Raw genomic sequence first — 23035 nt, 5'->3', positions numbered from 1 at the left:
AACGCATTAAAAATTGTTCAAGAAGCATGATGAAAAATTATTTCAAATTACTGGAGAGACATCAAAAGAAAGACGTTTAACGCCTGGAATAAAATGAAAATTTTTCCTTAAAAATTCGAAAAATCGTTAAAAATGCCTGAAAGAAATAACAGAGTTGAATAGAAGTCCATATTTTGTAGGAGAATGTGTATATAAAGATTACAAAATGGGGAAGTCTTTATATCCAAGAAAAATGCATGTAGGTCACTTAGGTAAATGTATTATGCAAAATTACCATACGGGGTAATTTTGGTTTTGTTTGGTGAACGTATATGTTTTCTGTAATGTTCTGTATCTGATGATGGCTGTTTACACAGCCGAAATGCATAATACATTTACCTAAGTGACCTACATGCATTTTTCTTGGAGATAAAGACTTCCCCATTTTGTAATCTTTAGAAATAATAGAGCTGAAATATTATTTCACTAAAATTATATAAAAAACAATTCCTGGAAGAAATGGAGGCAACTCCTATACCCTGGAAAACTACTACCTGTTCATTCCTGAAATTCCTGAAAAATGATTTAAAATTCGTGGAAAACAAAGATAAGTCTCCAAAACTCTAGAAAATTATATCAAATCCTTAAAAATCAATATATCAATATCTATTTGCATTTAACAATGCTCATTTACGTTAAAAAAAATTATACAAGATCACAGTATCATCCGCCACACCTGCATGTTTTAGCTGCAATTAACCATTTAATAAATAGTGAAGAGTAGCGGACCCAGTACTGTTTACGTACTTCTACAGTTTATATATAGCTACGAATTTTTCGCTGTTGAAAAAGTAAGTTTTAAAAAGATTTAAAGCAGAACCTCCTAATGCCCCGTTTATCGAAAAGTTTAATTAGGATTGAATAGACGACCGTATCGAAGGCTTTAGCTAGATCAAGAAACGCACAATTATTTTTTTTTGTTTTTATCGAAATTAATTCTAAATAAAATATTATTCCAAGAACTTGAAAAACCGTGGAAAATTGTTTTTCCAATTCCAAGCAAACAAAGAAGTCAAACAATGCTTGTAAGGCAAATATACGCATCAAGGGAATCAAGTTAGGCTATATTACCAAAGTGGGCATGTTTTAATTTTTTTTCTTATATTTCGCATTTTCTCTCGCATGTTTAATAGTAATTGAGGGGTTCCATTCCAAAACTTGCCTTGTCCACAATGAGTAAAATTTCACAATTATTAGCAAAAAGCGTTTTATAAGAGTTACTGGTAATGGTACTGGTGAATGCAAGCAATTGTTATATCTATAGATTTGTTATAATAATTAGTGTAGTAATTTAATTAAAATGGACAAGATAAGTATTAGCATGAGTGCATGAATAAGACAAGTTATCGAACGACAAAATTCAGCATTTTGACAAAAATACAGGTTTCTTAAACTCTGTAGCACCTTGGAGCCTCGACCTGTAAGTCTACAGCTGATATCTCTTGATCTACTAAAGCTACCAACATCAAATAAACTTTTTCCTTAAGAACATTATTTGCTCTACATTTACTGTAGAAGCATTAAAAACTGAAAACTTAATAGTTATTGAGATATTGGACCTAGAAGTGGCGCACCTTTTTGGTGACTAGACTTTTTTACAAAAATCCCCCATAACTTTTGTCGTTTATGGTTTTTATAAACAGAAATAAAATTATAGAATAAGAAATGATCTACCAACTATTGTCTCAAGAAATGTATCACTTTGAGTTTAAGAAACCTCATATATTTCAATCGATTGCTTCTTCACAAAACTCATTGATTTCACTCTGTTTATATTCTCCTAATGTTTCTGGACACAATAAAAAAATAAATGGTAACTACTACTTCGTAAAAAATGTACAATTGTAGCAGATCAAAAATGCACAAATCACATACATGAAGAACTTGTATTTTTTAAAATGGTAAAATTCCAAGTCATTTCTCTCTTCTGAGAGATTAATCATATTCAAATGTCTTGGATTTTTTTTTGTTAACAGCCACTCCTTCGTTAATTTAATCCACCGTCATTTAATTAAATTGTTTTCTACATTTAAATTGTCTTTGATTCTCCTACTATCACCATTGTATTATTTAATCGTGATCGACTTTTTGCAAGAATCGGTTTGTTTTGCTCTTGCTGCACGGTCTATTGGCAACAGACATAAATTTCTTGTCTTTGGTATTAAGATAAGTCATGGAACTTTTTAATGTCTTGCATTGAGCAGATGTTGAATGACGGCATTTTAATGTAACATTTAGCACACGATTATGAGTGTCCCAATAAGAGCGCACGTTTTAATTGGTAAATAAAAGTCATAATTTATTTTAAACTGAGTGTTATTTATATTTTAATGTAAAGCTAATACACTGCAATTAAACGTGAAAAATAATATCTGGCAAATGGCCGCCTCGACTTTCGTGACAGACTCTTATTCGTTTTGAGAAATTTTCAATTACATTTTCACATAATTGCGGCCCAATTTCGCTAATAATACGTCTAATTTCGTTTTTCAACTGTGGAATTATTGTTGGGTTATTCGCGTATACGAGGGATTTTAAAAAACCCGAAAGAAAAAAGTCACAAGGCGTTAAATCGCATGATCTTGCGGGCCAGTTCTGGTCTCCATTCCGTGAAATGACACTTTCGGGAAACTTTCTTTGCAACAATTGAATTGCTTCACGTGTAGTGTGACATGTCGCACCATCCTGTTGGTACCACATACCATCAAATTGAGGCCATAAAAGCTCAGTGAGCATATTACGATAGCGTTCGCTGTTCACGGTAACTGCATTTTCAGCCTCGTCCTCTAAGAAGTACGATCCAATTACTCCACCTGTCTGAAGTCCGCACCAAACAGTGACTCTTAATGGATGCATTTTCTTCTCATGAATGACTCTAGGATTTTCTTCGCCCCAAATTCGGCAATTTTGTTAATTAACAAAGCCATTAAGGTGAAAGTGTGCCTCATCGGTATACAAATTTTTTTTCGAAAAATCGACATCCATTTGTTGTTTTTGCAATACCCAAGAAGAAAATGTACGGCGCGTCGCATTAAAGCCAGTGGACCGGCTTTAATTCTTAGGTCTTTTGTTAGAATTCGGTGCCAATGATTCTCGCCGACACTTTCACGCACTGCGACAATATATCGTTCCATGGCTACTAATCGCAAACTGTTTACATTATTCTTTTCAGTTTTTTTTTGACATACTGCGATAAAAAAAGAATGCTGCGCAATTCAAAACGTGCGTTCCTATTGGGACACCCTAGTTCACCCTACGAGCATGTAAGTAAATAAAATTTTGCGTTTCTATTAGTCGCATGGATATTTGCATAAATGATAGAGGAGTTGATTGAATATTATTCAATCAACGATAGAGGTGATGGCTGCAGGCATGTTTTCGATTGATACTTAATTTTTCCGGCAGGCTTTGCCGCGTTTTATTTCGTTTAACTTACAGAGGGCTATTAACAGATGCTATATCCAATTTTCTTCAAAAAAAAAAAGGATGAGACGAGTTTTTAGAATGGAACCCCTCAATTGTTTCTAAAAATTTTGAAATTCGTCGAAATTTATCGAAAACTGGTTTAAATGCCTGGAAAACATCAACATTTACCTCAAAACCCTGACAAATTGTTCCTGGAAATCCTAAAAGAAAAAATTATTCTATTATTATATAGACTCCTAAAGGCTGGAAAACGAACACAGAAAATTTGAAAAATGATTTCAGTCATAAGAAATTATTCGAATAGCTTAATTAAAAAATCTGAAAAAGAAAATTGATTTCTGTTTCTGAAGAATCATTTCAAATGCCTGGAAGATATGAAAGATGCAGTGACTGTAAGACAGAAATTTAGTTTAAAAGTCTGAAAAACAGGAAAAAATTAATAAGCCAGTGGAAGGAATAAAAAATTATGCCAATCTTTTCTTTCCTTTTGCACATTTTTTTTTCTGTATTTTTTGCTCCCTTTCGCGCCCCTTACCTTTAGGATGTATAAGTTTCCTTTCTAACTTACACTTATATATATGTCAGAATTATATTTTATTTTATTTTATGTGTTTTAACCTGGTTCTAATATTTTATATTTGAACTATACCTCTACATTACTCGTAAAGTATGATAGGTCGTGAGGTGGTCCTTATTTGTCATACTTTTTTTATTATTATTGTGTTGTAACTATAAGTTTTGAAGTTTGAAATGTCTACAAAAAAAAAGTCTGGTTGTTTCAGTGTACAAAGAATTTTATTTACAACTATCGTATCTACAACAATAAATCATACAAAATATACATTTGAAATTACAAAAAAAAACACGTTCAATTCAGTCAACTCATTGAAACTCTCCATCAATACCCTCCTCCTCGTGGAAATGCACCTCCCTCAAATGTTTCTTCAAGTACTCGGGGGTGAAAGACTCGCTACAATACTGACACTTCTCGCCCTCGTGCACCCTCGAATTGATATGAGCCCTCAGACCGATTTCCGAGGCGAATCCCCGATTACAAATCGGACAAAACACTTTTTCCTTCTCGACGTAATTATGCGCCCGTCTCAGGTGATTTTTCAGGGATAATTTCAGTTTGAAACGTTCGCCGCACATGTCGCAAGCGAACGGCGTCTCGTTGGTGTGCGTCCTCCAATGCGTCACCAAATGGGTGCGTTTCGTAAAATCTTTGCCGCAGTATTCGCACTTGTGCGGACGGAGTTTCGCGTGGATTCCGTCCACGTGCCTTTTTAGATGCACTGGAAATATTTTAATATAAATGCCTTTTGTAATGTTAAAGAGAAACAACAACAAAAATAACTATTTGTAATTAAATATTACCAAAATCATTCAATTATTTTTTAGAAAGGTTCACGTACATAGTATGCGTCAATCTCAAACTTAATCTAGGTATACAATTATTACAAATCAATAAATGTACAAATGAAGACTTTTTTGGTGGCAACAATGACATTAAACATATTAAAAGGAAAGCTGGCCATTCTCTTACTACTGATCCATTAATTGCTGAGGAGTTTAACAAATTCTTGAGTTCTGTGGGGTCTAACTTGGCTAGCAAAATAAATAATTACTACAACTTTCCTAGTATAAAGGCCTACAATAACTTCTTTTTAAATCCCATTCTGCCTAATGATTAAAGTACAAAACCTCGAGCACTGTTGATAATATTCCTAATGAAATAATTAAACTAAATTATAAACCTCTCTTAAAACCTTTGACTTATTTAATAAACCAATTTTTTTCATCTGTCATGTATCGTGATATTCTTAAAAAAACAATTATTATCCCCATTTTCAAGGCTGGTAGTAAGGAAGAACCGTCTAATTATAGACCAATTAATTGCTCTTACTAGTTCAGTTAGTAAATTAATCAAATTGAAAAATGCCTAAAATTACGACTCACTCAATTTATAAATAAGTATCATTTGTTATCTAATGAGAGCAGTATGGCTTTAGGGAAAATTGCAGTACAGAGGATAAACTTATAAAGGTAACCAACCACATTGTCTCTGGTTTAAACTCGGGTATGAAATGCATGACCATTTTTATTGATTTAGCCAGAGCTTTTGACACTGTGTCCCACCATATTTTGCTGAAACGTCTTGGTGATCTGGGTATAATTGGATTTCCATATCAATTATTAAAATCGTTTTTAGAAAATAGGCAACAGCAGGTAAAAATTAATGAAACGGTGAGTTCTGGACGTGCGGTGGAGTATGGTGTGCCACAGGGTACTGTGCTTGGGCCTCTTTTATTTACACTGTACATCGATGGTCTTTTTTCAGTTAAATCAAAAGATAGTGTGGTATGTTTTGCTGATGACACCTGCTTAATAATTGAAGATAGCAGTTGGGAGGGAGTCAAAAATAAAGCCCAAGATTCATTAATATCAAGGGTAAAAAATTGGTTTGATTTCAGTCTGCTAACTTTAAATACCGACAAAACAAAGTTTATGTGTTATGCTAAAAATAATTCTAGTCTGCCAAGTTACACTACATTAAAAATTCATAACTTTGATTGCCAACATTACAATTTTTGCAAGTGTAACACTAAAATTGATTGTGTCAATAGTGTAAAATATTTGGGAGTATTTTTTGACAACTTACTAAAATGGAATGTAGTGTAGGTAAAATACGTAAGTTGTTGTAAGTTTTACATATTAAGGCATTTTTTGTTAAAAAAGACAATCTTGTCTGTACTTGGTTATGGTATAAGTGTATGGGGTGCTTCTAATAGGTCTGTTCTTGATCCTCTTGTTATTGCTCAAAAAGCATTGCTGAAAGTTTGTTTATTTAAAAATAATTCGTACCCATCAACTGATTTGTTTAGTGAGGCAGGAGTTTTTAAGCCGCATCACATTTATGTAAATTCAGTTACAAGACTTCTTATATTGTAATAAAAAAATAGCTAAAAGTAGACCAAAAGTAACCAGGTTTCAAAGTAACAATCCTCTATCCTTTCCTAAAATAAATTTTACTTTTACTAAAAGATCGTTAATTTATACAGCTCCAAAAATTTACAATATGATGCCCCTTGATTTGAAAAATAAACCTTATGCCAAGATCAAGCATAGAATAAAAACTTGGATTATTCATATTAATATTGAGCAATTGTTTGGTTAATGTTAATTGTTGCTAGCTTGTAATCACTATACTGTTCACATAATATTAGATTTTATTTTGTCTGAACTTGATAAATCTATATATTTTGAATGGGAACTGAACAGAACTATCGATCGTTTATCTGGTACGATATTTAATCCTACTACGACATTAAAAAAATTGCACACAAAAAATCTAGAATTAAAAAAGGTCGCTGCTCTTTATGTAAAAATAGTTTTACTGTAACTCAAAATTAAGGGAACCATCAAAAATGAAGCTCACATTTCTTGCCCGCTTAACAGCATCAGGAAGAACAACATTGTTAATATGTAGACTAACACTATTAAATAGAAACGTATCGTCCATTTTTCTCTAAGAGACCAATCGAAAACAAAACAAAGGTAAGAACACAAAGTCACGGTCTCATCAAATCCATATAATTTTTTTTCCGATAGGAGCGAATATGGATTTGATGAGACCGTGACTTTGTGTTCTTACCTTTGTTTTGTAACACTATTAAATATGTTTCTTTTATAACAGTCCTTGGTGTCACTCGGTGATGAAAGGGTTGGCATTTGTGGAGCATATTAACAATGTATAGTCGCTGGGTCAAAACCCAGAATAACAAATTATTAGAAATCGTAATCATCTCTCAGATGAGGCAACCAGACTCATTTATTGTTCCCTGGTCAGATCAGTCTTAGAATACTGTTATGTGGTATGGTCCCCATATCACCAAATGTTGATTAATACTCTTGAAAGGGTTCAACATACATTTTTGAGTCATTGTGCTTATAGGTCTCATTTTTTTTTTGTAAAAGGTAAAAACACAAAATCTACAGCATCACAAATACTCAAATGATGGTTAGATTTCTAAAATGTTAAAGGTGATTTGATTGTTTAGTTGAGTTCTTTGTACATAGATAAGTATTTGTGATGCTGTAGATTTTGTGTTTTTACCTTTTATAAAAGTGTATGACCAGCATCTTTGGGATAATGGATGAATTTTTCGAGTCATCTGGCTCTGATGCCACTTCATATGGAGGTCTATGGTAAACGGTTCATCTTCAAACTTGTACATGATTAGATAACATTTAACGTGCCATATCAAGGGCTTAGTTCATGCCACTTTCTTATTATTCACTTATTGACAAATTTATAATTTCACTGACAATCAGGTGAAAGGATCTCGTTTGTGAGTTTCGCGTGGATTCCGTCCACGTGCCGTTTTAGGTGTGCTGGAAATATTAAATCATTTTAATATAAATGCCTTTTGTAATGTTAAAGAGAAACAATACAAAAATTTAGTTTTGACAACAAAAAAATTAACTATTAGTAATTGAATATATTAAGTAATTCGCGTATATAGTACGCGTCAATCTCAAACTTTTTTTTTTAATTATTATATCAACCCCATTACAAGAAAGAACAATACAACATAATAATTCATTTAACCTCACCACAATCATTTTAAATTCTAACAGAATTAACAACTGGCTCTGATAACTACAACCAACAATGACGTAAAAACTAATATCAAAAATATTAAAATACCTAGCATAATCAAAAATAAAAAAAATTTACAAAAAGATTCAAACAATTTCTCTAATTTGATGCCTAAACTGAGACAAGGTAATGCCCAAAATATCCACTTCACCTGAGTTTAACAATCTTAAAGTCCAAGTAAACGTCTTTGTTTTAAAGTTTTTAGATTTAGCATTTCCAATTCATGATCAGTCTAGGGCGGAGCAATAAAAAAAATTTAAAACATCTTATCCCCGGGTGTCGAATAGTTGCCTTTTAAGGTTATAATTTAATTTAAAAAAAAAAAAAATTCATTGTGCGATGACGTCTTCAGGTTCCTTTTTGAATGCAAAAATTTTGAAAACTGAAAATATTTTTTTATTTAATGATTTTTTGGGTTTTAGGCATCCCTGAGTGCACAATAGGTACAAAATAATCGTCAAATACCTATAAAAAAGAAATAACGCTTCGCGAAAATATTTTCAGGTTCTTATTTTCATGAACAAACCAGCACTGACTTGGCTGATCAATCCCGTCTTTGTTTACTTTGTCGTGGAAGGGGAAGGCGCGCGTAGGAGGCTTTTGTTTTAGTAACTTAATTTACCGAATTAGTTTACGCAAAATGTGTTATAAAACAGTTAGAAGTATACTTAGGAAAACCAGTTCATTGGTTTATATGTCTGTTGCACTATAATGAACTTCCCCTACGTCACTTAGTTCTAGAAATAGATAGTAAGACCAATGATCCTAGAGGATTTACTGGTCCCATAGGAAAGCAGCTAGGTAATTGTGAAAAAAATCCGGTTCTGCCATTTCGGATTATTAAACCTGACTTCAAATTGCCTCCAATAAATTTTACCGATTTAAGTACAGACCAAAAGTACTTATATGAAATGGTTTTAGCAATAGGAGAAGATAAGATTTCCTCTCAGTTGAGCGCTAAACAACCAGGAAAGATGTCCCATGCACGATGGTTGACAACAGCTAACAGAATATTAAGACTGTATGTTACAATAGAACAACCATCGACTGAATTAAATATATTAGCCGAGTTTGTTGTTAAGGTATATGCTACAACCTGGTTCATGATAAAGCACAAACCTGCTTGTAAGTATGGACCCAAACATTTATTCCATTTAATTCAAGCTTCTCGATATTTACCGACAAAATTTAAAAACATTGTAAATAAAGTTATCCAAAGAAGCGCATTTTTTGCCCATTCAGAAAACGTTTTAATTGCAATGCTGGGAGATGACAGAAAGCACATTAGAGAGTTGGCCTTGCGCCGAATTTTAAAATGTCGTAGTTCTAAAACTAATCACCAGCTTCGTGATTTTAAAGTGAACTTTGATGCTACCGATTATATAGAGTTTATTGATTGGCAATCAGATGAAGTTACGGAGCCTCCATTGACAAAAGGCATGTCAGAAATAAATCTTAGAGAAATTGTTGCTAATGTTCCCGATACCATAGAAATTCTAAATTTCCCATGCCACACTCAGGCAGTCGAACGACATATTAAGATGATCATTGAAGCGTCTACATCAGTATGTGGAAATACGGCTAGAAATGGCTTTATTCTGGATTCTTGTTTTTTTTTTTAATTAATAAAATTATTTTTTATTTAAAAAAAAAAGGAAAGAGCTGCAACAAAAATTGAATTTTTTTAGATTTTTCGCGATTTTAAAATAAAAGAAGGAACCTGAAGGACCAAATATTTTTTGACCAAAATTCATTGCGCCGCCCTAATGATCACATATAATATGATTATCAGGAATTCTCATATTTAGCTTAAACAGATAAAATCTAACAAACTTGTTCTGAACCCGTTCCAAGGCTCAACAGCTGTTTATGTAAAATGGCAACCAAACCATTGAACCATAATCAAACAGAGAAACTACAAGTGAGATATAAACTCTCTTGCAGGTCTCCAGTGAGAAATCCCTACACTTGCGAACCACAAAGCGAAGAACCCTGGACGACTTTAAGGTTATATTATTAATGTGTGTATTAAAAGTTAATTGTTCATCAAACCATATCCCAAGATCGTTTTTTGTGCTGCAGTACTGAATATTACGGCCAGCAACACTATAAGATGAATCATTTCCTCTGTAAAAACTCATAATATTACACTTGCTAATGTTTAAAAATACATTATTATTAATACACCATTCATACAATTTGTTTAAATCCTGCTGCGACCTAACCTGGTCAAGGGAAGATGATATTTGTCTATAAAATTTAACATCATCTGCAAATATCGATATCGTTACTATTTTCAAAACAGGAGGCAATAAAAATATATTAAACAGCAGTGGAGAACAAGGGCCATCCTGCGGAACACCAGAATAGACAACAATGTTGTCTGACCTAGCATAATATATATATTATATCATCTCTTTTGGAAATTTTAAAATTAAAACTGAATGAAAAATTCTGAACAAACGTACGACAGCTCGATCTTCTATATAGACCATCATCAGGGCTATTTTCATACTATACTGTAATATTTTATAAGTGTAAAATGCACTGCTCGGTTGTTTTATGACTGTAACATGTATTTCAAACATGTTAAGCAACTCTTTATTTAAGAAAAATACCCCTGAAGATGTCTTAAATGCAAAGGCGAAACATTATTTTAAATGGCTTAGAAGCTTGCATGAAACATGCAACTTTGAAGACCATGAAAATGGCACCAAATAGGGTCGAAACGTTGGTTTTGCGTTATTTGGGTAAAAAAATTAGGTGGAGGCCTTTAGACTCCTGAAAAATCGTTGAAAATCCTTAAAATGCATAAAAACTTTCTGATGATATAGACAATGCATGGAAAACATAGAAATTATTAAAAAACATAGCAGGAGAACAGGAGGAACAGGAAAAATGGCTTCAAAAACCTGAAAAACGTGAAAAATTATTTAAAATCAGTGAGAGGTGACTCTATATATTCCTGGCAACCCTTTCCAAAAGCCTGGACAACGTGAAATTTAGCCTAAGTCCCTGGAAAAGATAAATAATTACCCTAATTTCATGGAAAACATTTAAAATGTCTAGAACACATATAAGAAAAGAAATTTTTCAAAATTTCAACATGGGACAAGTTAGTACCTAAACGTTGGTTTTGTAGCCATAAAGTTTCAAATAAATTGCCATATAAAGAAATAGGAGAAAATGCCTAAAAAAACATGCACACATTAAAAAATATCGAGACACTGGAAAATTACTTTAAATTCTGAACGATATTAAGATTATGGCAAAAGCCTGGAAGCATGAAAAATTAATTCCCCCAAAACCGTAGAAATTAGTTAATTATTAGAAAATCCGTGGACCAAATAAAATGTTGCTAAAGGGCGGAGTAATATAAACAAAATCATTTAATCAATAGAAAACATAAGAAATAACTCATAACTGGTGAAAACCTGAAGTAATTTAAATTCTTTCCTGGAAAATATGATACAAAGCCTGGAAAACGTCAGAAATTAATTTAAATCCTTTGAAGACAGTACAAATTATTCCAAGGGACTATACGACATAAAGATGATGTCAAATAATGCTTGGTAAACATAGAAATTTAACAGAAAAGCATGCAAAATTATTTAAAATCCTTGGACAACATAAAAACAACGCTAAAGACCTGAAAAACATAAAGTTGTACTCCTAAATCTCCAATTTCCAATCCTTATAGTACATTTATACGCCACTAATGGTTTAATAGCAACAACTTACTCTTCTGAAAGAACTTCTTGCCACAAATGTTACACTCCAAATCCCGAACTCCGCCATGTTCCTTCTTATTGTGCAACTCCAGGGCGTGTTTCGAGCGATACTTCTTCCCACACTTGTCACAAATATAGTCCAACTTCGACGAGTGCCAGTAAAGTTTGTGATAACTCAATCCCCTCAGGTTTCTCGTTGTCACGCCGCAAATATCGCAACTGAAATGTTCGGGAAAATGGATGGCCATGTGGTTTTTTAAATAGTGTTTTTTCACTTCTTTCTTGCATATTTCGCATGCGACGTGCTTTTTACCGTTACGCCAAATGATTTTCGACTGGTCCTCGTCGTGTTTATTACGTTTTGGGATCGGCGGGTCGGTCGTCGTCGGTGTTTTTTCACGACGGGATTTTCGTACGAATAAGACTCTCGAGTATCTGATTAAAAAGAAACAGAAATAATTAGAGGTGTTTTGGTTAAAAAATATAAGGACTGAAAAAGAACAGAAAGCATTGCATGAAAATACATTAAGTAGTATTTGGGTTTATCCACAAGTGTTTGGAGTCAAATTTATTGTCCAGGTTATCGGGCTTAAGGCCAAAAAGGCTAGTGAGAGACTAAAAAAATGAGGCTGGAGGCTGTAGGATGCTCTTCTGGATATCAAGAACTTCTGGATCTGGGTCTAATTTTACAGACTTCTCTCGCAAGAGCCTGGAATAATTTTTTATTTATATTCTGCTATGGTTATTTAGGGAGTGTGTATTATAATTTTGGTGAAAATTTTCAAATTTTTCAAATGGAAAATAATACATTCAAAAGCATACACAGTAAATACATTAATTTCTTTGAATTTTCCTCTACAGGAATCTCTGAATGTCATATTTTGAATAATTCAAATTGCTCTGTTTTGTGTAAAAAAGATAACCTCTACCATACTAGATCCTTTGAAAAAAATTACTCCAAACCTTGCAAACTAAATTATTTTCAAGAATTCCTTAAGTATAAGAGAGTTCAGTTTTTTGTTTAGTTCTTGTATATGTGTGTTCCAATTTAACTCTTGGTAAGAGTGACCTCACCAGTCGGTAACTCTGTAGGGTCCAGAATTGTAATGCTCAAAATCAGATAAATTGTACTTTATCTTGATTTAATGCGAGTTTATTTTTACCAAACCAATCCTTTGCTAGAGTCAGACAGACTCCTGCTTTCTGTCTCTTTTAGAAATAATTATTTGACATCAAGACAATTAAATTAAAAAAAAAATTTCATTAAATCATTCATACCTTGGATCTCCTTGCTGTAATATCCTATTGCTTGCAGCCAGCATATTTCTCTTCCTCAAAAGATTTTTCGCCGATCTGGTCCTTGGACCTTCCTCGATACCTTCACATTTAGCCTCAACCTCCTCCTCAACATTCTCCTGTTTAGTTTCATTTTCAGATGTCACTTCTTCCGCATTTCCATTCATACAATAAGGTTCGGTGATCAGAGTGATTTCTTCTTCAACAACACTCTCAGCTTTCGAATCCGGGTGTCGTTCAGACTCATCATTGTCAGAACTGCCATATTGTTCATAAAGTACATCATCATCAGTGGTACTATCGGGTGTCATTGAGCGCCTTTTTCTAGGCACTAAATGTTCGGTTTTCTCTATAGTGGTTTGTTGAGGTTCCATTTTGGTTTCTTGGCCGGCAAGTAGGAGCTTTAGTGTCTTATATGATTGGATGATTTGTTTGCGGATTGACATACAAAACTTTACATCTTTGGCACAATCCAGGCAGGATTCTCTGGGAAGACCGTCATTATAGTCAGCCTAAAAGGAAGATTTATTTTATGTATTTAAGTTATTACAAAGGACTGTTTTGTGATGCGAGCCTATTGGACAAACCTTACAGAGGAACATATTAGGGGAGGATGGGGGAATAAAATACATGAAATAGCCGCCCTGGTCGCGGTTTTAAAGATGTGTTTCTGTAATTTTTTTTTTTTTGGTATGTATCTTACTTTAGGGTATATTTGGAAGGGCACCAATTCACTCTTCTCAGTTGTACATACAAAATTCGAATTTGTTTCTTATTACCCAATGTAATTATTATTATTATTATTATTATTATTATTATTATTTATTCATCAACGTATATAACATTTCAAGTACTTATTAATAATTAACAGTAGTCTTAAGTAAAAACTATAATACTAATAAACAATACTGTGTTAAACATAATCCAAAGAGTGGGAGTAGGGCACTATCCCAAGATAGTTGCCCTAGCTGACGACTTAAATTTATTTAAAGATGTACTGAAAAAATCAAGATCTTTTGCAAATCTATTCACTGTAGAAGCTATTCTATTTATAGGACTGTTTAGTAGATAGGATGTTCTGCAAAAGGGAATGTGGAGAAGCGCCTGACCTCGTGTTGTGTAAGAAGATACATGCAAAGAGAAAAGGCACAGACATTCCGGACTTCTAACAATACCATTCAGAACCTTGAACGCAAAGCAAACATCAAAGAACTGCCTTCTACTTGATAAGGAGTTTATGCTCAGGTAGGACATGGTCTCTGAACAGGTAAGATCCAGGCCTGACTTCATAAGAGTATATCTGGCAAACCTGATAAACTTGTGCTGGATATTTTCAAGCCTCTCAATGTGAATCAGAAAATGAGGTGACCAAACAATATTGGAGAATTCGAGAAGAGATCTCACCAGGCAAATATATAGTGTCTTCAATGCTGACACATTAGTAAAGTCTTTGCAAGATCTTTTGATAAAACCAAGCAGTTTATTAGCTCTATTTACAGTATTTTCGATGTGGTGGGAGAAAGTAAGACTCGGGTCCAGAAAGACACCCAAATCCTTGACTGAGTCAAGCTCCTTCAAGGGGATACCATCAATAACATATTGACAAGGAGGGGAGACCCTTCAACGAGTAAACCTCATAAACCCACATTTCTTAACATTCAATGACATTTCATTCGACTTACACCAGGAAAACACTCTGTTTATATCTCTCTGAAGCACCAACTGATCCTGAGAGGAGGAAATCCGCCGAAAAATGTTCAAATCATCAGCGAAGAGCAAAAACTCAGACTCCAGTAGGGAGCCGAGGTGATTGACAAAGAGACTGAATAACAATGGTCCCAAATGGGAGCCCTGAGGGACCCCTGAAGTTGTCAAAAATGGGTTGGAAAAAAAACCACCAATTTTAACATGCTGCTCTCTATCCATCGGATAAGACTTGATCCAAAGTAAAAGAGATCCGCTGATGCCGAGATCTGAAATATGAGAGATAAGAATATTATGGTTGACCCTATCGAAGGCCTTACTAAAGTCCGTGTATATCGCATGTGTTTCATTACCGTCGGCAAAAGATTTGAAGATATAGTTGCTAAAAACAAACAAGTTTGTATCCACAGAACGACCTCTGGTGAATCCATGCTGCTGATCTCCAATTATTTCCTGAAATGTGCCAGATAGAACCACCTCTACACAGTGCTCGAACAGCTTAGGAATTGCAGAGAGGATACTAATGGGACGATAGTTAGTTATGTCACTCTTATTCCCAGATTTATAAATAGGACATACATGAGATAGCTTCCAGTCCTCTGGAAAAGTTCCAGAAGTTAGGGACAAATTGAAAATATGAAAGAGTGGAAGGAAAAGGGAATGGCTGCATTCTTTCAAAAGCCTGTTTGGAATTCCATCGGGACCCGCTCCCTTTCTGCTGTCCAGTTTAGCTAATGCTGTTTCAATTGTAGTAGCACTAAGGAACACGTGGTTGATATGGTCAAATTTACATGAGGTATCGAGACCGTCTAATGTTTTCGTATTTCCCCATTTGGGGTAATAAGAAATGGTTAGGTTACATCCCATATATCAACAGTTTAAGTTGAATCGGGGTATTAAGATACACTATTAAAGTGTATCTTTTTACCCAGATTTTTTAATTTTTGTTTTACTTTTTTTGTCCGCCACCAACAAAATGAAAGTGATGCTTAAAGTTCCAAAGCAAATTTATTTAACATTGTAAAAAATAAAGATTTTTACTAAGTATCATTTAGACTAGGTTTAAACGAAAAACAAACATATCTAAACGCGAAATAACGTAATAAATGATACAAAATCATGCTTAAACGAACATATTTTCTTTTTTCATGCAGAATAGCATTTTTTAATTTGGACATAATCTGCCCTTTTAATACTAAAGGGTCCAATGCCCAATAAATTGATAGGACCATAAAAGATATATTGTTTTTTTTTACAACTTGTGTGTCATCTGTGATGGAAATAATCCGACCTAGTGGATGTCATAATAGACAGCAAAGTATTTTTCTTCTTCCAGATTCACTTGTGCTGTGTCATCACGTTTCAGCTTAACACGTAGGGTTTCTAGGGGCTGATCATCCATATCGCTCCAGTCATCCGATTCCAATAGTTTTGGGTCGAGATCTTGCTCATCTTCGGAAGTTGAGGAGTCCTCGATGGTTTTTCTTTTCTTGGATATGGTCTTTTTTGAATTTTCGTTTGTATACTTTCCCCGTGTCTTTTTTTGGATTCAAAAAGGTTTTTTAGGCGTTGAGCTACCACATCTGAAGGCAGAATTTCTCCAACACCTTGCGATACTTTCTTTCTCTTTCCTGATGGTGCAGTTGTGTTTTTCGCAACTTCAGAAAGAGTTTCGGAAAGCTTTTTTCTAATGAATAACTCAAAACTGGAGTTGCTTGTTTCTTTAGCTTGAGAAGACCTCTCTTTCAGTCGCTCAGCTTCCTGGGCTTCAATGACTACGGCCAGAGATATCTTCTGGATTATAAAGAGATGGCGAAACTGACGCAACAGGACTTGGAGCGAGTTGAGGCTGGTCCTCGGTTGAATTGGTATATTCAGCAATATTTCCAGCTTCCTTGAACCTTTCAAATTTTATAGGATCATTGGCAGTCTCTGGAAACTTGTCAAAATTTACGCAGGGAAAAGTCCCGTTGATTGAAAACCGGACCTAAGGTTCCGGGATTTGAAGGACTCTTCCCACAAAGTACCAATAAGCTCAGCAAATTGTGCTTTTGTCAACAATTTTCCAGGGTCTTTTCTGTTATGTTCAATAAGAAGTTGATTCCAATCTGTTTTCATAGTCTTGGACACTGTTTTGTCAAGTGGCTGAATGAAATGACTTACATTTGGTGGAAATTTGACCAGTACGACATTATTTTCTTGTGCAAATTTCACTAGACTGTAGCTAATGTGAAAGATCACTCCATCAAAAAACAAGACAACCTTCTTGCGTCTTTGCTCTTTGGAAGGAATGGATGGTAAAAATAATTCTTTAAACCATTTTGTTAAATAAATTCCCATCCGTCCAACCATGTTCTTGAACAGCATATCGCGTACCGGGGTATTCATATTCTGGAATCCATGCGGACCACATCTGCTTCCCAGTGAAAATTATGAAAGGCGCAAGTTTTGTCCCATCAGCTGCTCCGCTAAAACTGTTGTATTTGTTTTCCCAGTTCCCGCAATATTTCTCGAGATTCTTTTGACTCCCTTTTCTGCCACGATCTTCATATCCTTTGGATCGTGTGAAAAGGAGGTTTCATCACAGTTGAACAAGAGGCCATCATCTTCAGAGCCAATGCCTAGTTCATTGAACATTTTTGAAATGTCATCGTAAAAACGTCTGATGACAAAGGGATCCGTTCCTCTGACCCTTTGTAAACTGATAGGTTCACCCAAGAGTCCACGAAACCAATCCTCACCAGGACCTTTTCCATCTTTCTATCTGGTTTCTATTTTCTCTTCCTTAATAAACTGTGACACAAGTGTTAATTTCTCTTTTTTCGTTAGTCCTTCACCATGTAGCGCGCACACTCTTAGGTACTGAGCAAGGTCCTGTTCATCTTTATACCTAAGTTCAGGCTTTCGCCCACCACCCACTTTTTTGTATTGTTTGGAAAGCGTCCCAAATGGCACTTCGTATTGTTCTGCCGCGGCACGTAGTGTTAAACCTCTGCGAACTGCAGATATAGCTTCTGTCATACAGATCATAGGTTAATTATTCCCTTCTTTTTTTAATTTCTGGGCATTTTTACTTAACTGGATTTACCTGCAACAACAAGAAGGACTAATAATAATAGTTTCTTATTGCCCCATTAAATAAAACAATCGGGGTAATAAGAAACAATTCCATTATGGTGTACGCGTTTGTTGCAAGGAGATCTGAGAAAAAAGAAAATATACTACTTTACGATTTATCTAGGGCTTTTGATTGTGTGGAGCATAATAGTCTTCTTCAAAAGCTCAACCACTACAAATTTTGTTCGAGAAGTCTGTCACTGCTACAGTCCTACTTGAGTGACCGAAGTCAGTTTGTTTGTTTTGGGAGATGTAGGTCTCAGAGTCTGTAGATTGAGCATGGAGTGCCTCAGGGATCCGTTCTCGGGCCTATCCTGTTTCTTATATTTGTTAATGACCTACCAACTTGTCACCCTGATTGCACTTTCTATTTGTATGCTGATGATACTACATCCCTGTGTACTAATAGGAGTTGCACAAACATTTCGCTCAAGGCTCAAGAATCTTGTTCTCAGTTTAGAGACTGGACCGCTTCCAATAGATTGTGCTTAAATGAGTCCAAAACTCAAAATATAATTTTTTCCCTTCGGGACGTTGATTCCCATCAACAATCTTTAGGTGTGTCTGTGGATTTTCTGGGTGTTAGATTGGATAGTAGTTTGACGTGGCAAGGTCACATAGATGAATTGTCAACCAAATTATCAAGGTGTACTTTCCTGATTCGCAATTTGTCTGGGTCTGTCTCCGCAGGTACTCTCAGGACAGCTTACTTTGGATATTTTCACTCTCTAATGACGTATAACTTACTAAACTGGGGTCATTCAGCGCATATGCCCAGGATTTTTGCATTGCAACGTCGATGTCTGTCAGTGATTGCGCAGATTGGATACAGGGATTGTTGTAGGGTCCACTTCAGGCTTCTGAGGGTCTCAACTCTCTCTGGCTCTCACCAGAGTATTCATTAGGGAAAACCTACCCAGGTTTGCGACTCATGCTAGCACTCACAGTCATGACACCAGAAATAGCGGCTCCTTGGTGGCACCATTTAGGAGACTCGAGCGTACCCGTAATGGCGTGTCTTATTATGGAATTAAGTTCTTTAATGTCCTGCCGGTCTCCGTTAAGGATTTGCCTCTTAATGCTTATAAGACAAAGGTAAAACATTTTTTAGTCACCAATGCTTTTTATTCATTTGAGGAATTCCTGAGCTCAAATTTCAGTGCTATTGCATAGGCTGGGTCTCTTGACTTTTAGTGTTAAGTGTTTTTAAGCATTACTTTTTAGGCTTATATGTGTTTTATTTTTGTTCTTAGGTAAAACGAATTTTACAGTTTAATACTTTTATTTGGAGTTATATTTTTGACTGACTTGTGTAAAAGCTTTATACTTTTTGGCATGAATAAATAAATAAATACAAGCTACGGTATCGCAACTAATGTTAAAAAATTTCTTGAGGCAAATTTAAAAAAATATATTTGAAACGCACCACTTTGAGGTGATAAAGTTTTAGGTAGAGTTAGCAAGTCTGTCAAAAAAATTGATAAAATATACAGCAAATCGACTTTATATACCTTCTAGTTAAAGGATTTAAGTGTCTTGTATAATTTTTTCAGATTTTTCACATTAACAAAAATAAAAAAAAAATTATATATATCTTATTGCCCCTGTTCCTTATTCCCCCATTGCATCCTAGTATGTCTGTCTTAAGCAGGACTATCTAACAATGTTTAACAGATTGCATTAAATATGAATATAATCATAGGTCACAAAAACTACTGAAATATATCACTTTTCATTGAGTTCCTTGGAAGGAGCTGATAGCTATGATTATAAACTTTTTGGACAATTTGTCGAACAATCTTTTGCCCCTCAAAAAACTGACTGACGGGACTTAACAATTAAACTGGAGAAGGACCTAAAATTTATTAAAATATTGTTGCATAATACTAAACATAATGTGACATAACTAATATTTATTTCAATCCTACAAGTCAAAATTACCATTACCAAATATCGTAAAATTGGGCAACTGAAAAATTCCTAACACTAAAGCCAGTAAGGTATCTAGGCGTTCACATAGATAGTTAAAATGAAATGTTCCTGTTAGAGCTGTAACACCTAAGGGATTATAACTAAATTTTGACTGTTAAACAAGTACAAATTCTCTATAAAGCACTTGTTAAAAGGCACTTAACGAAGCTTTAGTCATGCTTGAAAAATGGATACTGAAAATCATCTATTGTAAAAATCCGATCATATGTTGATGGATATGCGTCAACTGTATTGTTTAGAGAAAAATAGAATAAAGTAAAATGGGTACTTAATTTGGTGGTAAGAAAATAAACATCTCATATATTTCTTTTGTCATAATGGATAAATATTAAAACTCTACAGTCACCCGATGGGTTTAATACTCAATTGCTTGTATTTTGCATTAATTCCTTTTTTTTAATTTAAGTGCTACACAAGCACTTGAAAAAGTGCGACAAGGCAACCTTATAGTATTTAGTTTATTCTAGTTGTATGTTTAGAATTAATATGCTTTTTTATTGTACAATTTTTCAAATAAATTTGGATATTTCAGTACTAATTTCAATACTGATACACACACTGTCAGGATTCTCTGGGAAGACCGTCATTATAGTCAGCCTAAAAGGAAGATTTATTTTATATATTTAAGTTATTACAAAGGACTGTTTTGTTCTGACGCAAGCCTATTGGACAATATTAGTATGTCTAATCTAGCCTAAAAAATGTCTAACCTAGGAACATATTAGTATGTCTCTCTTAAGAAGGAGTATCTAAGAATGTTTAACAGATTGCATTTAATAGAGATAAAAGAAAAAAATAGATATAATCATTGGTTACAAAAACTTCTATTTCACTTTTTATTCGGGTCCTTAGACTGGAATTGTAAATTTGGATAATTTGTTGGACAATCTGTTGCCCCTCAAAAAACTGACGGGAGAAAAACGGACGGACTTTAATAAACTACATATGGCCAAAGCTCTCATACACAAAAAGGGTTAGTGAGCGAATGAGGCACTCAGAAAGTAACGTTTAAAATAAGTGGGTGAAATAGGTGTTACTGGTGGCCTAAGGGTGCTGAATTTAATAGTGGTGAACATGAGAGAAATAATTAATTTATCTTTAGAAGTATGGTTATTATGGGTAGGTTTGTTTTATATTGCCTATACAATTAGATGTAAAAGAGAGACTTTAAGAACGAATGCGCAATTCTTCGAGTACTGGCTGGTAAGACTGGGGGCTCGATTGGCACAAATAAAAATGAGGTTTTAATAAGATTTAATAGATATAATTATATTCTTACATAGATATATATAATTACAATTTTTCAAATAAATTTGAATATATCAGTACTAATTTCAATACTGATACACACACTGCCCCCAAGTACCACCTTTGCAAGTTCTGAGCTTACTAAGTAGTCCAGGTACTTGCATAATGACTTTATGCATAAAATAAGCGTTTGTTCCTCAAAGTACTAACTACTACAATAGAGAGTACCTAGTTAGTAGTTAATTTTGTGCATGAAAAGTGAATAACCGAGCGGTTTTACAAGCAATTTAATAACCTACTTGAATTCCACTGAGTAAATAAATCATCTTGGGAAAGTCCTGTTTGAACACATCCATTTTTTTGGCGGTGCGTTTCATGCACAGTCGACACTGGTAGAGCTTTTCGCTCTCCATTTTATGAATTTTCCCAGTTTTCTTACGATTTTCTAGTCTATCTAAATAAACATGAAAATTATCAGCTGATATTGACTTGACGTAAACGTCACGAACTGTCAACGGACAATGACAGATGACATTTCTAGGCTAGGACAACCTTTATATAAAGGTCAGGTGATAAACGGGAGGCTTGAGCAATCGTAGATAGATGGCGCCACACAAATAATTTTTTTGTTTAATTGTTTGATGTTCAATGCAATTTATCCGTAGGAGGTTTATGTGACTAATAGTTTAATTTGATATGAAATTATTAATTGCTCCTTGTAGCACAGTATTAACTATGATAAAAGAACCATTATTATGGCGGCAATAATATATTAAATTTTTATTGCCTCACAAATTCATTCTTTAGAATATCGCATTTCTAAAGTGCTTGATCATAAATTCACTCCCGCATCATTATCAAAATCGTATCCGATCGTCATCTCCCAACAGGTTTATTATGGCAACCCTTAATGACGGTGGGAAAATCCCTTCGTTCCCTTTCAATAGTTACAAAATCTCGCCCTTTTATATCGACTTTTATTCGCGCCTTTATATCAAAAAAAAAAAAAAAAAAGTTTAGCCGCAGGTTGTGTCGAGCGATTCGTGTATAAATTACGACCGAAATATGTACAGGTGCCTGTGGGGCACCTTTCAAATATATGTCCCTTACGGCCATTGTGTACGGGTCCAGGTAGTAGGCATATTAAATTTCTCAGCTTTTTAATGCGGACCGTGTAAAAACGACGTGTTTGGGTATATTTATCTTTTTTCTTTTATTTGTTGCGTAGGCGGGTTAAAAGTCATAAGCGAATAGGGCAAACCAGTTCCTCACTTAACTCAAAAAACCAATCTGTGAGGACATGATTTGCCAAACTTCTTACTTAACATTGGCAACACCTCTGGAATGAGTATGGAAATTTATTTTGCAGTAAGAAGCCTATACTCAGAATTTATATATATATATATGTATTTGTAAACCAATAATAAGTTTTTTTGTAGAACATTTATACAAGAAGACTGGATATAAGGAGAGTGATCTCCCAAATGACCTCGGCGCTGTTGGTCAGATGTGTACCTCGCTCTGATTGGTTACTCTGTGCGTTGTTTTTATTTTAACCCGCGTCAATTTGACGTTTTCAAAAAGAGAATTTCTGATAACAATAGTCGTTTTCAATGGAGATAAGTGGAAAAAAAATACATATTTTGTGACATTGCAGAATTTTATATTTACATTTGCAGCTGCCTAATTGTCATTAGGTGTAGATAACAATAACATTATCAAAAGGTGGGTTCAGCCAATCAGAGCGAGGCACCCTTTTGACCAACAGCGCTGATGCGGCAACTTTCTGAAACTAGTCAAGTCAGTCTCCTTACGTCTA

General features: G+C 34.4%; 1 protein-coding gene across 1 annotated transcript; it reads right to left on the bottom strand.

Annotated features, from left to right (window-relative positions):
- Positions 1–4238: 4238 nt before the first annotated feature.
- Positions 4239–21710, bottom strand: LOC126741313 (zinc finger protein 436-like). The gene is made up of 4 exons (XM_050447711.1): positions 21516–21710; positions 13138–13667; positions 11870–12294; positions 4239–4760 (listed from the first exon to the last, which is right to left on the bottom strand). Exons 1-4 carry the CDS (start codon positions 21627–21629, stop codon positions 4348–4350), a joined length of 1482 nt encoding a protein of 493 aa, XP_050303668.1. The 5' UTR covers positions 21630–21710; the 3' UTR covers positions 4239–4347.
- Positions 21711–23035: the final 1325 nt, after the last annotated feature.

This window comes from Anthonomus grandis, chromosome 10 (assembly GCF_022605725.1).
Source record: "Anthonomus grandis grandis chromosome 10, icAntGran1.3, whole genome shotgun sequence".
Lineage (NCBI taxonomy): Eukaryota > Metazoa > Arthropoda > Insecta > Coleoptera > Curculionidae > Anthonomus > Anthonomus grandis.
The sequence above is the reverse complement of the archived record's forward strand: the minus strand, read 5'-3'. Positions and strand labels throughout refer to the sequence as shown.

What these genes read in the sequence shown, in the direction of transcription:
- LOC126741313 (XM_050447711.1), bottom strand. Translation starts at nt 21,629, where the DNA reads ATGGAGAGCGAAAAGCTCTACCAGTGTCGACTGTGCATGAAACGCACC. An exon ending in ATTTACTCAGTGGAATTCAA is followed by an intron (nt 13,668 to 21,515) that starts GTAGGTTATTAA and finishes TCTTCCTTTTAG; the next exon opens with GCTGACTATAATGACGGTCT. An exon ending in TTACAGCAAGGAGATCCAAG is followed by an intron (nt 12,295 to 13,137) that starts GTATGAATGATT and finishes CTTTTTAATCAG; the next exon opens with ATACTCGAGAGTCTTATTCG.